Source organism: Haliotis rubra, unplaced genomic scaffold (assembly GCF_003918875.1).
Source record: "Haliotis rubra isolate DU_JTF1 unplaced genomic scaffold, ASM391887v1 Scf61, whole genome shotgun sequence".
In the NCBI taxonomy this organism is placed as follows: domain Eukaryota; kingdom Metazoa; phylum Mollusca; class Gastropoda; order Lepetellida; family Haliotidae; genus Haliotis; species Haliotis rubra.
The window spans coordinates 912393-930828 of NW_025767313.1; the positions used below are offsets into that span (position 1 = coordinate 912393).

The window sequence follows — 18436 nt, forward strand, 5'->3', positions numbered from 1 at the left end:
GACGGACACTGAGGGTAACCCTATATGCCCCAGCCATATATTGTGGGGGCATAAAAATAAAATAGAAGATTTCAATCATAAATGGGATATTCTCTTCCCAGTACTTTGATGAATTTAAAATGTATCCAATTTACCTGAGGTCATATTTTTCTTTTATTGACTTATATATGAGTATTAACATGATATTGACATAATACCTGTACATCATCCATCTGTCTGTACATCACTGCTCTACATATCATGACATTGTAATCCTGGGAACCAATAAAAAAAACAAAAAAAACAACAACAACAAAAACTATAGATATCAGTCTCCTGGTGGCGACCTCTTCATGACAGGCTTGGCCAGCTATTGATATCGGTCTCCTGGTGGCGACCTCTTCATGACAGGCTTGGCCAGCTATTGATATCGGTCTCCTGGTGGCGACCCCTTCATGACAGACTAGGCCAACTATTGATATCAGTCTCCTGGTGGCGACCTCTTCATGACAGACTAGGCCAACTATTGATATCAGTCTCCTGGTGGTGACCTCTTCATGACAGACTAGGCCAACTATTGATATCGGTCTCCTGGTGGTGACCCCGTCATGACAGACTAGGACAACTATTGATATCGGTCTCCTGGTGGTGACCATGACATGACAGGATAGGACAACTATTGATATCGGTCTCCTGGTGGTGACCTCTTCATGACAGACTAGGCCAACTATTGATATCAGTCTCCTGGTGGCGACCTCTTCATGACAGACTAGGCCAACTATTGATATCAGTCTCCTGGTGGTGACCTCTTCATGACAGACTAGGCCAACTATTGATATCGGTCTCCTGGTGGTGACCCCGTCATGACAGACTAGGACAACTATTGATATCGGTCTCCTGGTGGTGACCATGACATGACAGGATAGGACAACTATTGATATCGGTCTCCTGGTGGTGACCTCTTCATGACAGACTAGGCCAACTATTGATATCAGTCTCCTGGTGGTGACCTCTTCATGACAGACTAGGCCAACTATTGATATCGGTCTCCTGGTGGTGACCCCGTCATGACAGACTAGGACAACTATTGATATCGGTCTCCTGGTGGTGACCATGTCATGACAGGTTAGGACAACTATTGATATCGGTCTCCTGGTGGTGACCGTGTCATGACAGGTTAGGACAACTATTGATATCGGTCTCCTAGTGTTGACAGTCTGATGACAGACTAGATTAATTATCTAGAGTAAGTTGTAGCAAAGTGAGTACAGATACAGCCTCCCCCCCCCTCCCTTACCTGTTTGACAGGTGTTTCAGGGGGCAGTCCCTCCTCTTGTGACCACTCTGTCCACATATATGGCAGCCTGCAACAAGACCAGGTCAATGAAATATTGTCCCCACATAAATGGTTATACGTTCGTGTAACCTTGATTCGTGGATATAAGGGAAGTTCGGCGAAATTCATATTTTAAATGCATGATTTCATTTTGTATGCGCACTGATTATTTTATTCATTTATTCAGCAAATTGAAAATACCTAGTATTTCACTCATGAATGAAACGTTTGGCTATGGAAGCCATTTGCAATCATCACCCATTCATGTGCCCACAAAATGTGACGTCACCTTGTTTCGTGGATTACGTAGTCGGTTACTTTATACCACAATGTACGACATCCCACAGCAGTAAGTATTGACACCAGGAAAGCAGACAATGAGAAGTTAGAAGGTTTTACTTGACATTTTGTAAAAATAAAATTTGGTAATGGTGGTATTAGTGATATGGGGCTATTTATCTCAATGCTGGACAATTATATTTAGTGTACTTGCGTGTAATGCACAAATTCGGAACTTTTTTGTCAGCGAGGCGTGGCATTGTACGTACATCAAAAGTACTGCTTTGTGACGTCAGTCGATACTTAATTTACGAGCTAGCATGATAATTTCCGCGATCCACGAATCAAGGAAATTTAGGTTTCGGTTCTGTATATGTATAAATCCCTCCAGATCTAGAATTCATGGGTCCAAGTTATGCATCTACTATCTGTAATTCTACGTATAAAAGCCTCTGTCTAATCATAACTAAAGACATGTCACAGAATGGAATGGCAAAGAAAACACCTGACCTGTGATCCTGTACCTGACATCTGATTCACCTGACCTGTGATGCTGTACCTGACATCTGACTCACCTGACCTGTGATGCTGTACCTGACATCTGACTCACCTGACCTGTGATGCTGTACCTGACTCACCTGACCTGTGATCCTGTACCTGACATCTGACTCACCTGACCTGTGATCCTGTACCTGACATCTGATTCACCTGACCTGTGATGCTGTACCTGACATCTGACTCACCTGACCTGTGATGCTGTACCTGACATCTGACTCACCTGACCTGTGATCCTGTACCTGACATCTGTCTCACCTGACCTGTGATCCTGTACCTGACATCTGACTCACCTGACCTGTGATCCTGTACCTGACATCTGACTCACCTGACCTGTGATCCTGTACCTGACATCTGACTCACCTGACCTGTGATGCTGTACCTGACATCTGACTCACCTGACCTGTGATGCTGTACCTGACATCTGACTCACCTGACCTGTGATCCTGTACCTGACATCTGACTCACCTGACCTGTGATCCTGTACCTGACATCTGACTCACCTGACCTGTGATCCTGTACCTGACATCTGACTCACCTGACCTGTGATCCTGTACCTGACATCTGACTCACCTGACCTGTGATCCTGTCCCTGACATCTGACTCACCTGACCTGTGATCCTGTACCTGACATCTGACTCACCTGACCTGTGATCCTGTACCTGACATCTGACTCACCTGACCTGTGATCCTGTACCTGACATCTGACTCACCTGACCTGTGATCCTGTACCTGACATCTGACTCACTTGACCTGTGATCCTGTACCTGACATCTGACTCACCTGACCTGTGATCCTGTACCTGACATCTGACTCACCTGACTCTCTGCTTGCCCCACACTTGTGGTCTTGTAGCTGACATCTATTACATATACTACAGTGCACCCAGGAGGGCTTCACACAGCGTTCACAGGTATCACAGTGAATATAACTTGTTCCATCCTACAAATACAAAACATATTGCTGTATCTTTGATTTGCGGTTATAAGTGGTATTGCATAAAACACACCAAGTTTAACAGACAGTAGTGTACTATAGTACAGTATACTGGTATCTGTACACTCTTGTTAACTGCTATTATTCAAGCAGCATTATGCATGCTTTCCCATGAAATGGAAAGGATGTTACTTATTTACATGCCACCGGTACCTGGGCAGGGACAATGTTGACACTATTCACAGGATATCTGACAGAGCACTACAATGTGTGACAGTATCAGTTTTCTGTTGTTATGAGTGCAGCATTCTCATTCTCCCTGGATCTGGTGTCCCCCGCCGTGATATTGCTGGAATATTGCTAAAAGCGGCGTAAAACTAAACTCAGTCAGTCAGTCATTCTCCCTGGACATATCCAAACACTGCATGCAACTGAAGGAGTTCCCTGGACACATCAACACACTGCATGCAACTAAAGGAGTTCCCTTGACACATCCAAGCACTGCATGCAACGAATGGAGGTCCCTTGACACATGAAAACACTGCATGCAACTAATGGAGGTCCCTTGACACATCCAAACACTGCATGCAACTAATGGAGGTCCCTTGACACATGAAAACACTGCATGCAACTGAAGGAGTTCCCTTGACACATGAAAACACTGCATGCAACTAAAGGAGTTCCCTGGACACATCAAAACACTGCATGCAACTAAAGGAGTTCCCTTGACACATCCAAGCACTGCATGCAACTAATGGAGTTCCCTTGACACATCCAAGCACTGCATGCAACTAAAGGAGGTCCCTTGACACATCAAAACACTGCATGCAACTAAAGGAGGACCCTTGACACATCAAAACACTGCATGCAACTAAAGGAGGACCCTTGACACATCAAAACACTGCATGCAACTAAAGGAGGTCCCTTGACACATCCAAGCACTGCATGCAACTAAAGGAGGACCCTTGACACATCCAAACACTGAATGCAACTAATGGAGGTCCCTTGACACATGAAAACACTGCATGCAACTAAAGGTTGACACATGAAAACACTGCATGCAACTAAAGGAGGTCCCTTGACACATCCAAGCACTGCATGCAACTAAGGCAGGTCCATTGACACATCCAAACACTGCATGCAATTAAAGGAGGACCCTTGACACATCAAAACACTGCATGCAACTAAAGGAGGACCCTTGACACATCAAAACACTGCATGCAACTAAAGGAGGTCCCTTGACACATCAAAACACTGCATGCAACGAATGGAGGTCCCTTGACACATCAAAACACTGCATGCAACTGAAGGAGGTCCCTTGACACATCAAAACACTGCATGCAACTAAAGGAGGACCCTTGACACATCCAAACACTGCATGCAATTAAAGGTGGACCCTTGACATATCCAAACACTGCATGCAATTAAAGGAGGACCCTTGACACATCAAAACACTGCATGCAACTAAAGGAGGTCCCTTGACACATCAAAACACTGCATGCAACTAAAGGAGGACCCTTGACACATCCAAACACTGCATGCAATTAAAGGAGGACCCTTGACATGTCAAAACACTGCATGCAACTAAAGGAGGACCCTTGACACATCCAAACACTGCATGCAACTAAAGGAGGACCCTTGACACATCCAAACACTGCATGCAATTAAAGGAGGACCCTTGACACATCCAAACACTGCATGCAACTAAAGGAGGTCCCTTGACACATCAAAACACTGCATGCAACTAAAGGAGGACCCTTGACACATCAAAACACTGCATACAACTAAAGGAGGTCCCTTGACACATCCAAGCACTGCATGCAACGAATGGAGTTCCCTTGACACATCAAAACACTGCATGCAACTAAAGGAGTTCCCTTGACACATCCATGCACTGCATGCAACTAAAGGAGTTCCCTTGACACATCCAAGCACTGCATGCAACTAATGGAGGTCCCTGACACATGAAAACACTGCATGCAACTAAAGGTTGACACATGAAAACACTGCATGCAACTAAAGGAGGTCCCTTGACACATCCAAGCACTGCATGCAACTAAAGGAGGTCCCTTGACAAAAGGGCAACATTTGTACACAGGTCATACCTTGGACGGACAGCAGCCGCACTTGCCACAGTGTTTGTTCTCCTCGGCAGAGTAGCGCTCACACATCTCACACCACCTGAAACACAGTGACACCTTCTTAGTTAGGGAGCACCTGCACAGTGGGGATCCTCAGTAATCCAACTTTACATCCATTATATTTTGACAAATATCATGGGCCTATTCAACATGATGTCATTTTGAAACTATCTTCAGTCTCAATTATTCCTATCCCTAAATACGCACAGCATGTCTTGTACCTATGCCAGCAATTTGGATGGGCAGCTATTTACACTGTTGTTGAACTGCAATCAAAATGAAGCCATGATAGAGGATGACTTCATGGATTTGCACCTGACACCATGCTACGATTTAGTCTTGGCAAAATGGAGGCCTCACAAGTTTGACACAGATGTAGAAAACATTTTGTTGTACTGTACCAACTGCCACTTTTTAATAAATATCCTTCTTGCAGTTAATAATAACCTTAATAACACTGAAATAACATCTTAGTTTCAAACATGATACTACTTACAAACACAAGCCAATCCATGAAGCTGCGCCTCCCTCATGAACTAATTCCCAACACTCTACTTCATATTCACGACATATATGTTTTGGGGATTCTTAATACGACAAGGCAGTAGAACGTATGATGAGAGTAATCCACAGATATTCTTCAGATGAGTTGCAGTGCAGAAACAAGGACAAGCTAAGGAACTTTTCTCCCTTGAGTTCTGCTAAACAACTAATCCAGGTTATCATGATGCCTTTGTATCACCTGTATCCCTGGTTGCTAGGTAGCGGGATCTGCCTTGCAGGAAGGTTGGTGAAGATCCTCACTGGGGACCCCTTCTTCTTCTTTGCTGAGAACAAGCTGTGGTTGTCATAGTCAACCTGGAATACATCCACTTACAGTCACTCCTCATCAGAATCAGGCCAATATGACAAGTAAATCTCTCATCCAACACCTAAATAATGATGTCCATAAAAAATTGTCCGGTAAATATATTATCTGACTAGACTCAAACAATAAAATGAACTATGTATTTCTGCATAAAGAATCAAATCATTAATCAATGTTGCTTGGTGATGAATAAAGATACATCTAATATTGAATATCTTCTTGAACTGAGTGACTTTAAAATGCAGGTTTGGAATGGCCTGAACCTAAAATCTTGTGGAAAGGACCAGTAGGTTTCCTTCAAAACAGAAGGTAATGCTACATAAATGATAAATTAGACTTGCAAGTAAGCTGTATTTATCTCACTGTGTCTCCTCAACACTTTGTACATGGACAAAAGATGAAGAACAGTTTGTATTCAATAGACTGTTGGTGTTACAACTCATACAGCCAACTCCAGCAATGTTCAACACACAAGCCCTACCTTATAGTCTAACATATGCAGGGCGGGAATACCATCTGTTACCCTCTTCTCCAGGAAGTAGGGGAAGAACCATAGCACCGGAACAGTGACAACCTCTTCTTCACCTTCAAGCAACAGTCAACACATCATTACTCATTGTTTAAGGAGTAATTCATATTGTAATAGTAATCAATGTGCAGTAGCATCAAGCAATACAGAAAGTGAGCATCTAACGGAGGTAACTCTGTAATACACATTGCAGCACCTCAGATCAGAGGCTGCTCATTCCCCCAGCTGTTGAGATAGATATGTACCAGGTCTCATCAACAAGGTCAACATGATACAATTGTTTAGGTATCTCTGATATTCAAGGTTAGTTTAATGGTGACGTATAAAAATGTTCACAGAGCACAGACCATAGCACAACAGCAACCATTTCGTCCACAGAAACTGCAACAGCCAATGACTTACATGTCAGCAGATACCAGACTTCTCAAGTGTAATACCCCTGTGTTTCTGTGTGCTGAGTGATAGGCATAAACACATTGTCAACAACCAGCACACCTACATGGGTTGGAATTGTTGATACCTTTACTTGAATGTACAAAACGAAGTGAGATAGGGGGGTATAGATCCCTGGTCTTTCAGACGCATCCAGTGTGTTCACTTGAAGCTGGAGGACCAATACACATTTTACATTGCTATTTTTAACTTCAGTAAAAACAACCAGAACAGTATCAATCTGGGATTCGAAACCCATGACCAGTGGACGACAACTAAATTGACACCTGTGAAGACTGGATGGCTTCATGCCAGAGACAACTATTCATGTTTTTGGTCTGCTGTGACTCGTAGTGTGAGAGCCATCACTGAACCCACCCTTGTCCTGAAGAACACAGTCAGACATGATCCGGGACATGGTCCTTGCCAGAGCTTCTACCATTCCCCCAAATGGAGGATCTGTTACTATGGCAACACGTTTTTGGTGGCTTGGAGTTACAAAGTCTTGATACACTTGTTCACTAGTTCCTGAGTCAAAGAAATGGAAGTTGAACATATTGAAGCGGCAGAACTGTGATGATGAGTACACCTGCATCTGGAACACACGCAAAAGTAGTAATGTCATCAGCACAGACAGTCTAGTCACTGTAGTGTGTGAGACATTGTCTCTGGGTAGCTAGTTACTGCTGGATACATATACATCATACAAATGAGAATACACACAAAGAAAGATGGTCTTTACATATCTTCAATCTTACTAGGACCACCTACTGCTTTGGACCTTACCCAACTTTAATCCTGTTATTTTACAAAATTTTCAAGCATTTAACAGGTAAAGCAGAAAATAAAAGCAGTTTTCATAAAGACCTTATAAAAGCCATTTTTATGAAGATTTTGTAAATAAATATCACAAAGATCCCAGTTTTCAAACCATGTGAATCCTTAACTGGCGGAATTAGTGAGTTTGGGATACCAACAGTTAACCCGTGTTAACTACTCATTCAAATTGCAACAAAGAAACATGTACATGTATTTAAATTAGCTTTGGTGGTCTTAAACACTTGCTGGAACCATCACTATAAGGGAGGTAACCCAAACAAATTTCTAGTTTTCCCCCAGCTCTCAGTTGTATATTTAACATATTGCAGGAGAACAGACTTGGCCTAACTGGCAGTGCTAGCAAGTGTGAATAAAGTCATTCAACATTCATATTGAATGGAAATCTAGAGCATGGTCCTTTTCCAACAGATTTGTTTCATCTTTAAGATGGAGGAGTACAACACACTCTAATAATTTGACAGGTATCACAGTATTCACACCAGTATAATATAGAACAGGCACTAGAACTTTTTCTTTTCTTTCTTTCTTTTTCTTCTTTTTTTTGCTAGAACTTCATATACTATTTTTATTATGTCAACCTACATTAAATAAACAGGCGATTTCGACTCATGGGTGTGAAAAACCAAGGCAGTTAGCTAAATCTTGACCCAGATCACAAACTGCCTGAATACTGCTGGAATGCTGGAGTTCTGTGTTACTACTGTAGTTTATATCTAACTTTACAAAAGTCATCATGCACATACATATCTTGCATCCAGATCTAGCAGCAGGGTATTTGTTGAGTGGCCCTTGGATCCACTTCTGTTGATGATAGCTTCATGTATTCTGAAACAATACAACGATCAGCACCAGTGAAAATCTGGGTTAGGAATGGATTCAGCCTCGTATTGTTGTAAGAGGTGTCTACCGGATTGGGTGATGAGACTTTGACTTGGTGTATGCACATTATTGTATCACAGTCCTCAGAGTCGATACTCAGGGTGTCAATCACTGGCAGGTTCAGGCTTCACTGTTAACAGACTGTCGTCATATAGCTGAATGTGGCAGTTAACGACAACCAAACAACACTGATCAGGAGCCACAATATCTCCGCTGACATCAGATTGTAATTCAGTGGGGAGGTGACACAAGCTTGTCAGGGCCTACACAAGGTTGTGTGTGGACAGAGTATATGAGAGACACAAGCCTGACAGGCCCTGCACGAATTACATGAGTGAGTGAAAGAGTTTGTTTTTACGCTGCTTTTAGCAATATTCCAGCAATATCACTGCTGGGCACAAATTATATGAGAGACAGAAGCCTTTCAGGGCCTGCGTGTTGAAGGATCAAGTGTTTCCATAACAGCCTACCTTGGAGCCCCGACACAAAGTACATGGGTGACACCAATTTTGTCCAGGGTCTGTAAGGTGAATGTGACTGCAGAGCTTGCAAACAGATATTGCTGAAACAGACATTCTCAAAAATGTTGACAGTAATCTACAGTATACTAACACACAATTCTATCTCTAATTTTAATGTTGACCTACAGCCTACTGACACACACCACCATGTCCAATGTTAACAGTGACCTACAGCCTACTGACACCCAGTACTATCTCCAATGTTAACAGTGACCTACAGCCTACTGACACACACCACTATCTCCAATGTTAACTGTGACCTACAGCCTACTGACACACACCACTCTCTCCGATGTTAACTGTGACCTACAGCTTAATGACACACACCGCTCTCTCAGTGTTAACAGTGACCTACAGCCTACTGACACACACCACTCTCTGAGTGTTAATGGTGACATACAGCCTACTGACACACAGTACTCTCTCCAATGTTAACAGTGACCTACAGCCTGTTGACACACACCACTCTCTCCGATGTTAACTGTGTCCTACAGCTTAATGACACACACCGCTCTCTCAGTGTTAACAGTGACCTACAGCCTACTGACACACACCACTCTCTCCAATGTTAACTGTGACCTACAGCCTGTTGACACACAGTACTATCTCCAATGTTAACAGTGATCTACAGCCTACTGACACACACCACTGTCTCCAATGTTAACTGTGACCTACAGCCTACTGACACACAGTACTCTCTCCAATGTTAACAGTGACCTACAGCCTACTGACACACAGTACTCTCTCCAATGTTAACAGTGACCTACAGCCTGTTGACACACACCACTCTCTCCGATGTAATACACCGCTCTCTCAGGGTTAACAGTGTACAGCCTACTGACACACACCACAGTTAATGGTGACAGCCTGCTGACACCAGTACTCTCTCAATGTTAACAGTGACCTACAGCAGACACACACCACTCTCTCCTATGTTAACTGACACACACCACTCTCTCAGTGTTAATGGTGACCTACAGCCTGCTGGACACACACCACTCTCTCCAATGTTAACTGTGACCTACAGCCTGTTGACACAGTACTATCTCCAATGTTAACAGTGATCTACAGCCTACTGACACACACCACTGTCTCCAATGTTAACTGTGTTACACTACTGTCACACAGCTTCCAATGTTAACAGTGACACACACACCACTCTCTCCAGTGTTAACAGTGACCTACAGCCTGTTGACACACACACCTCTCTCCAATGTTAGCTTAATGACCACACAGCCTGTTGACACACAGTACTATCTCCAATGTTAATGGTGACCTACAGCCTGCTGACACACAGTACAGCCAATGTTAACAGTGACTTGACACACACCACTCTGTCCCACAGCTAAAATCTCTCAGTGTTGGTGACCTACATCCTCCAACTGACCTACAGCCTGTTGACACACAGTACCACTCTAACAGTGATCTACAACTGTTAACTAAAATGTTACGGTGTGACCTACAGCCTCCAATGTTAACGGTGACCTACAGCCTACTGACACACACTACTCTCTCTTATGTTAACGGTGACCTACAGCCTACTGACAGCATATGTCTTGTTGTTGTTGTGTGGCTGGAACAGCTCTGTAGGATGCTGAAGTTGGGAACATGAGATATTTGTCTTAAGTGTGTGACCCTTATGGTCCTTGTGTTCCTCTGGAAGCAACAGAAGATCACATGTGTGACAGTATACTCGGGCAGAATCATGGAGCTGTGTGTCTCGTAGACGCTGACATCTGTAACAAAACACAGATAGACAACAATAATGTGAGTACCACTGCTCCCATAAGATGCCCTCATCAATTCCAAGACAAATCTGTAGGTTAACTTTATAAATCCCTACTCCTAAAAAAGAAATTTACATGAGAGTCAAACCTTTCTTCTGTATAACAGATTATTTACACATGACAGGGCAGATGATGAATATATTTAACCAAGTAAATATTAACTTTGTTCAAACATTAATGGAAGTAAAAGAAATGTTTAACCCCCACTCCAGACTTTAAAGACTTTAATGTCAGGCCCCCCTGACATGAAGTGGTTATGATCAAATGCTGTCTATCATTTACCATATTTACAAATATGTGGGAACCATAATGAACACTTTATGCTGGTAAACGTCGCTGAAAAAACCCAAATCATTACATAACTTATAGGATTTTTTCCCATTTCGTTACGAAACAGTACATACCGATTCCACAGATCAACATGGGAATATTTGGGAGAATTTCCCTTGTTAGTTAGCTTGCGTTCCTCGATCTTTTCTTTTGATATTTTTTCATCTGCATACTGGAAGAATCGACATTGTTTTCTGTCTCTGAAGGCTGAACATGCAAAGAACTTTCTCTGTTTGCCTGGCTTCTCACCATCCTGGTCATACTTGATGAATAGCAGTGCAGGTCCTAGGGGACACATTCAACATGACTTGTAATGTGAACTTGGATACATTCTGGTTGCCATGTGAGTGGGTTTGGGGATGGATAATATACCACATTAGGAATAATGTAATGCTGTGTGTTTATTCCTAAAACAGGATATTTACATCCCAAAACACACTTGTATGACAACCCATTTATCATATATATCATTCTTAACTTTTGATGTAAAAATATTATTTCAGCTGCCACAAACGAAAAACACAAGCATTGTAAGTTTTCGAGGAACGTGCACATTAACATGCAACATCACACAAAAAATATATTATGTTGTTAACCATACTATGCTGATATCTACAACCAATTACGCTTGGATCAAATTAGCCTTGTTAAATCTATACGTAACCTATACAGCTCTATGTTGAAAACACACTTTGTTTATCTCCCAAACACGCTAATACATTTCTTTCTGCTAAACTCCTGAAACATAGAAGTTAGTATTCCCAATAAATGGTTAATAAGGCTGCTTTTGTCTGTCTATGGTGAAAGATATGTTTCATTGCAAATTATGCAATGTTTTCTATTGTACGAAGTTCAGCTTGAGGCTTTTCTCTTTCGTTTTTATATGATCGGGGAATAAAGTTTGTCTGACATGTTTTTGGAAAATGCTGAAGAAAGTTTGATCATTCTGTTCGGTCATAGTGTATATTCACTATGCCAGTTTCTGGTCACATAACGAGACAGGTATTAATTTCTTCTTCAATAAACATGATAAATGAGCTTGGTTGGTTGATAGATCTGTATGGGTAGCTTATAAGCAAACTAATCCTCATGTCAATATGCCACAATTAGTGTATCCAAAGAAACATTTAGGGAATCCTGCGATTTATACATTAATATAATGATGGGCTGTTATTCCTGTCCTCTCGAGCATAGGCGCCCGACTCTGATATATGTATAAGCATGGCCAATATATCTTTTATATATATATATATAGATATATAAAGAAAGTGATGAGAATACTGAGCGTACAGTAGTACATATATAAGAAATAATCACACGACACGGATCTTCTCCAACATGTTTCACTTTTATCTTCAGGGAGAAGTGATTACAGTTAAACGGATTATGTTATGACGTCACTTTGTCATGACGTCACAATGCAACTGTATAATGTTGTGACGCGGTGTTGCCATGACGTCACATTGGCGGCTTTAAATTGACAGTATACTAGTAGCACAATGAAAACATGTATAATTCAGACACATTGCGTTACCTATTTAACGATGGACACAATTCTTTAATGAAAAAGTTTTCTTTAGCTTTACGCTGCATGGCGTCAGCAGTATTCATGTTATAGAAAGGGAATATTTTAAATTTTAATTCCTTTCCTGCTGCACATTTGTCGATGTGAGGGCTTAAGGGGATGCACCTTGTTTTGGGGTCCTTAATCTGTTGTTTATGGACGCGCATTCTGTCCCTCAAGCACTCCGTTTGTCCAATGTATTCTTCATGACACCCTTGGCATATAATAACATAAATAATATGTTTTGCGGAGCAGTCCATGTTAGAGCGTACATGAAATAATTGTTTCCTGTTTTTGAACTTTATACATGAAGTTTCAAGTATATATTCACAAGTTCCACAATTTCCCCGTTTACATTTTGAGACGCTGAATTCTGTAGGTTTAATACATGAGTCGAATGTGGCACGTGTCAATATGTTACGGCTTTGGCGTTTATATATATATATATATATCTTATCTATAGGCCATGCTTATACATATATCAGAGTCGGGCGCCTATGCTCTCGAGTTGTCGGATGTCTCAATTCCATGTCGGAAATGAAAACATGTTTACAGTAGACTGAACTCTTGATTACATCAATAGTTATAATGTCAATTGCCTAGTCGTCTTTGTAATTATGCAGGCCGTACCATGAGGACAGGACGGTACATCCAGATCCACTGTGTCTAGAATAACGTCAACATTACTGATGTTCGCCGACATCTCAAACGACAAATACACGTGTTTTGACCCAAACATGTAAACTTCCGGTAAGGGAAGTCACTCTCATTTCGCATTCTGTGAAAACAGAGTCAAATATGCTACTGGTTCGTAGTTCAAATCCCAATAGCAGGCATTTTAAATATTTTGTCCTCACTATATTCATGTTTTATGAATATAGAGATAACCCACCACATTTTTATTTAATATTTTATGTAGACCTATGGTTAGCTCTATATCTACAACAGTAATTATAAAAGAATGTCAGTGGATGTATTTGTAAACGATCAGAGACCATATAATAGATATAATAATTATGTACGCACTATTATATGGTCTCTGAAACGATTTATCATTTTATGACAAAAATGTGAACCCTCGTAGCAAATGAGGGATGCACATTTACTGGCTTTAAATGTTTCGAGAAAAGAGTGTTAATATACTTGATAGGGAATCCTTTATGAATATTAGGAAATTTGAAGATCCAGAAGGGGACCTTCCTGTTTATGAGGCATATCACAGAAAATAGATTATTACTCATGTTTCCTGCTCCAGTTGTACATTGCTATAACATAGTATATGGCTGATTGTTGCTGACAACATCTTTCTTTTATTGAGACTAACAAGTAAAGTAGCTCCTACAGCAGCTGCCTATTTAATATTGTCACTGATAAACTGATTGTGTATACAGTAAGGCCGCGTTCATAATTTATGGCTAGGGGGGTGATGATGATTTTTATGGAGAAGCATGTACAATGTGAATGACAATGTAAAATTTATGTACAAAATAAGTGACCCCCCCTGCATGTCATGTACAAAATCAATGACCCCCCTTCCCTTCCCATAATTTCTAAGCATAAGTTTAAACATATTGCTGGCACCTCCTCCCTCCCTAGTGCGTGTGTACAAAATTGATGCCACCCCACCAGCTCCCCAGAACAAAATGGGTGGAAACCCCCACCCCACCCCTAAAATCATCATCACTCCCCCTAGCTATCAATTATGAACGGTCCCAAAGTGTCGTTTTTCTGATAAAACTGAATAGTGAGACATTCGGTTTGCCGAAACAAGTCCAGTACACCACATGCAGTAGTGTCATTGCCGACACACTCAAAATAGTTTATCATTAAGTTCATGTAAAATCGCATCTGGCTGGCTGAAGGGGTAGGTGTAGCTTCTGGTTCGTTTTGTCTTCGTCCTGATCGCTGTTGCTCAAACTAACACAAAGTGTGACCTGTTAATTATTAAAATCACAAACTCAGACTTGTTCAACTCGTAATGTATTAATTGCAATTTAAGTTTACTGATAACGAGCCCCGCCATTGTTAGGCAATATGGCTGTATTTAAATGAGAAATGAAAAATAATTTAGCAGATGTAGACATTTTTTAAATATGTTGATTTCATAGATATAAAACTTTAATGCCAGAGAATAACCAGTCTCAGTAATCTCACAAAAGGCCATAGTAGGGCACACTTATACAGCTTGCTTACAGATTGGCATAGAAGTTGGACCAGGGTGAGGTATGTATGGGAAGTACTGAATTTCATGTTATGAGCACCCTGCTGCAACAAGTACCCCACCCATATTACACCGCTAGAGCAATCCTTATGAAATCTTTATAAGAGTGACAGATTGGTGTGTGGGGTAGCTTGAGGATATGCAGGTCTGAGATGTTTTTTCTATTTTTGTGAAACCATGAGCATGGACATGGTGCTGGCAATGTAGAAATATAATCAAGATGACTCTGGGATTCACATCCATCATCATAGAGTTCTTGCATGTAAATGGATGCAACCCGTGAAGATCCGGGTTAAAACTGGTCTTCAGCAACCCCTGCTTGTCATAAGAGGCGGTTAACGGGATCGGGTGGTCAGACTTGCTGCCTTGGTTGACACATGTCATCTTATCCTGTGTAGATCAGTGCTCATGCTGTTGATCACTGGGTTGTCTGGTTGATTATTTACAGACTGACCACTATATTGCTGGAATGGTGTTGAGTGAGTGAGGCCTTAAACAAGAAAGCAACCAACCATCCAAGGGAGGCAACTCTGCACGGCAAACTGATCCCCCTGTTGTTCAGACATTGAGCGTACAGCATGGACAAAACACAACATCCGTTTTTCAATGTTTATTTGCATAATGATGATGGTTAACTCGCATCCTCTTTATATCACTACATTCTTACATTCAACTAATACAACTGGATTAGTATTGTACAACATCACCCATGACTCTATCACAAGGTTTGTAAAGCTTGTATAATCTTTGGTCCATTTTGGTATCATTGTATCAGCATGGATGATGGAATGCCAGGGTTTCCATAGCAATGCTTACTATTCTAATTTTGGCGAGAACAACCTGTTTACTTTTTATTGTTTTGTGATCAAAGCTGAGGTTTGAAAAAGTTTTGATAGGTTCCTTTTTAAATTAAGAAATTGTTTATTTTTTTTATCTTTTCTTTCTGAATGCTTTTATAGCTTTTGTTGAAAAGCCCAAACCCCACCAAAAAGAAAACTAGAAATAATCCTGAAAAATCATTAATTATGTATTTTATTCTTCTGTATTTACAAGGTAATGACTTGACAAATTTGTCCTGGCCTTATTGAATAACATACTTTATAGACTTTGAGTATCTGAGAATCACAAATAGAACTAATGATGTTCTACAAGTTTGTTTGGCCATTATGATTTGCAATGTTTTACTCCATTTTGAAGTTTTTGTTAAGTCAGAATAAATGCATTTTCTAATATACGATGATATCATAATGACTTAAACAAAGGTTGATAATAATTAGAGAGGTACAGTATTACAAACTGTAATTATTGGCGTAGCTTTGACCACTATTGGTTTCATGTGTTATTGTTTTACAACGCAGTGGTAATACATTGTATTTGACTTCATGGAAGTAATATCTAATGAGAAGGAAATATGTATCTTGCATTCATGCATTCATGCATATCATTAAGGCACATGAGACATCTTGACTGTAATAAAGTTTTGAAAAAGTGCCAAGTTTGAAATGTTTTCTTTGCCCATAAGCATGGTCATCTGCTCTTGAAGGAATCATGATAAAATTAAAATTTGCTTATGAAATCTACAATTTCATATCACAGATTTTATTTGACTCCATTTTGTCTTGCTATGCACTTGAAATTTTCTATTAGCACTCTTACAAAGACATAAATACTTGTGAATGGGCTATCATCTCTAGGAAGTACATCATATATAAAACCATTGAGACATAGGGATATGACCTTTAACTGCAATGTGGGTTTCATACTGCTAAAACTATTTTCTATTGCAATTGAACAAGATATGTATAATTATGAAATAGCATACACATTCTCAATGAACATTGCAAAGTCTATAAAATGTTTATATTCAGTTTCTATGCAAGCAAATGTTTAGGAAATATGTACAATAAAGATCTTAAATGGCTATTTCTAAGTTTTGAATGAAACTTACTCATCATGAGGCTATATAGGTATACATATGTATATATAAAAAACTTCACTATATAGACAATTTACAAGAAAGCATTTAACTATAAATTATCTACAGTATATAATAGTACAATTGTATAATCATGCACTAATACTGTTACATGGTCATATAAAATGTGTGATCTGACATATTTGTTGTGTCCTTTCATAACATATTCAGTTTAATTACAATTTTAACTTTTTTTGTGGTCACAAACTATAAAGAGCCTAGATTTCTTGAATTGATGAACAAACTGTGTATGATATCTTAAAAGATGAAACTGTTTGTTTGGTCAAATCAGGGTGTATTTTTCTTGCAAATCCGAGTAAATTGTAGTTTTGAAAGGTGGAAATATTTAAATTCAATATGACTGGTATACACTTGAGTTAGTATTAGACAGCAGTAGCTACAGTAAACATCACTGGATGACAGCAGCAATCATTGTAGTGGCCTGCTGACAGGGAGTCATGGAATTAGTTTCTCATTACATTAGTAATGAAATATTCAAACAATAATATCATGGTTTGATGGCAGTGATAAACTTTTGTGGTATATTGGTTTCCATGCTTCTCAAACAGAACCTTATATCTGTTTGGGTCAGTTTCGATAAGCTTGCAAGGTTAAAATCTGTTTGGTACTTAAGTGCATAAACATTATCATAAGGTCAAAACATGCAAAAAATATGCATTATCTTTCTATGTTAAAATTAGAGTTGCAAAACAATTTAAGGGTGTTATATTGCATTAAAATAATATTCTGATGACAGTCTTTTTCTTTCCTAATTGATATTTAGTCAACTTAACCAATTTATAAATGTTCATACACCCTAGTCGATGTTGTAGAGTCTCACAGCACATGAATTTCAACATGTATTGAATAGGGCTCCAATTGTACATCCTTGTCTTTGCTATCCTCTCTGTGCTTGGGCTTACATTCAATTTCTAGTCTATACTCTCCTTTCTCGCGTAACCTACGAGTAAAATGTAAAGAGCTAATTCCCTTCTTTTTATGCATTGAGAATATTCCTTCTTCATTTCCATTAATAATGGTATACACCACATTGTTCTGGAGAGCACGCATAGATGGCAGGACTTTGATGACACGAGCCTTTGGTCGAGTTTGCTTCCGCTTCAGATAAAGGACAATAGGTCTGAACTCTGGGGTCTTGATGTCACCGGATGGGGCTGTCACATTGGCAGCTTTGTGCTTGTGCTGAAACAGATTGGAATGTAAAGCTCGGGGTTCACAAATTTTAAGTCATCTCTCATTTCAA

The 18436-nt window shown here is 40.2% G+C and overlaps 2 protein-coding genes across 2 annotated transcripts in view; both read right to left on the reverse strand.

The window, feature by feature from the left end:
- Window positions 1-13720, reverse strand: part of LOC124255830 (rRNA N6-adenosine-methyltransferase ZCCHC4-like) — a 28007-nt gene extending 14287 nt beyond the window's left edge. Inside the window, exons 1-11 of the mRNA XM_046689769.1 lie at window positions 13607-13720; window positions 11487-11697; window positions 10842-11031; window positions 9245-9336; window positions 8639-8720; window positions 7434-7650; window positions 6576-6679; window positions 5969-6084; window positions 5191-5266; window positions 2968-3091; window positions 1277-1343 (exon numbers count right to left, since the gene is read on the reverse strand). Of these exons, the coding sequence (XP_046545725.1) occupies window positions 1277-1343; window positions 2968-3091; window positions 5191-5266; window positions 5969-6084; window positions 6576-6679; window positions 7434-7650; window positions 8639-8720; window positions 9245-9336; window positions 10842-11031; window positions 11487-11697; window positions 13607-13715 (1388 nt within the window). The 5' untranslated portion in view covers window positions 13716-13720. The remainder of the gene's footprint in view (window positions 1-1276; window positions 1344-2967; window positions 3092-5190; window positions 5267-5968; window positions 6085-6575; window positions 6680-7433; window positions 7651-8638; window positions 8721-9244; window positions 9337-10841; window positions 11032-11486; window positions 11698-13606) is intronic.
- A 3836-nt stretch (window positions 13721-17556) lies between these two features.
- Window positions 17557-18436, reverse strand: part of LOC124255850 (fibrillin-2-like) — a 102553-nt gene continuing 101673 nt past the window's right edge. The window contains 1 exon segment of the mRNA XM_046689795.1: window positions 17557-18375. Within this exon segment, the coding sequence (XP_046545751.1) occupies window positions 18010-18375 (366 nt within the window). The 3' untranslated portion in view covers window positions 17557-18009.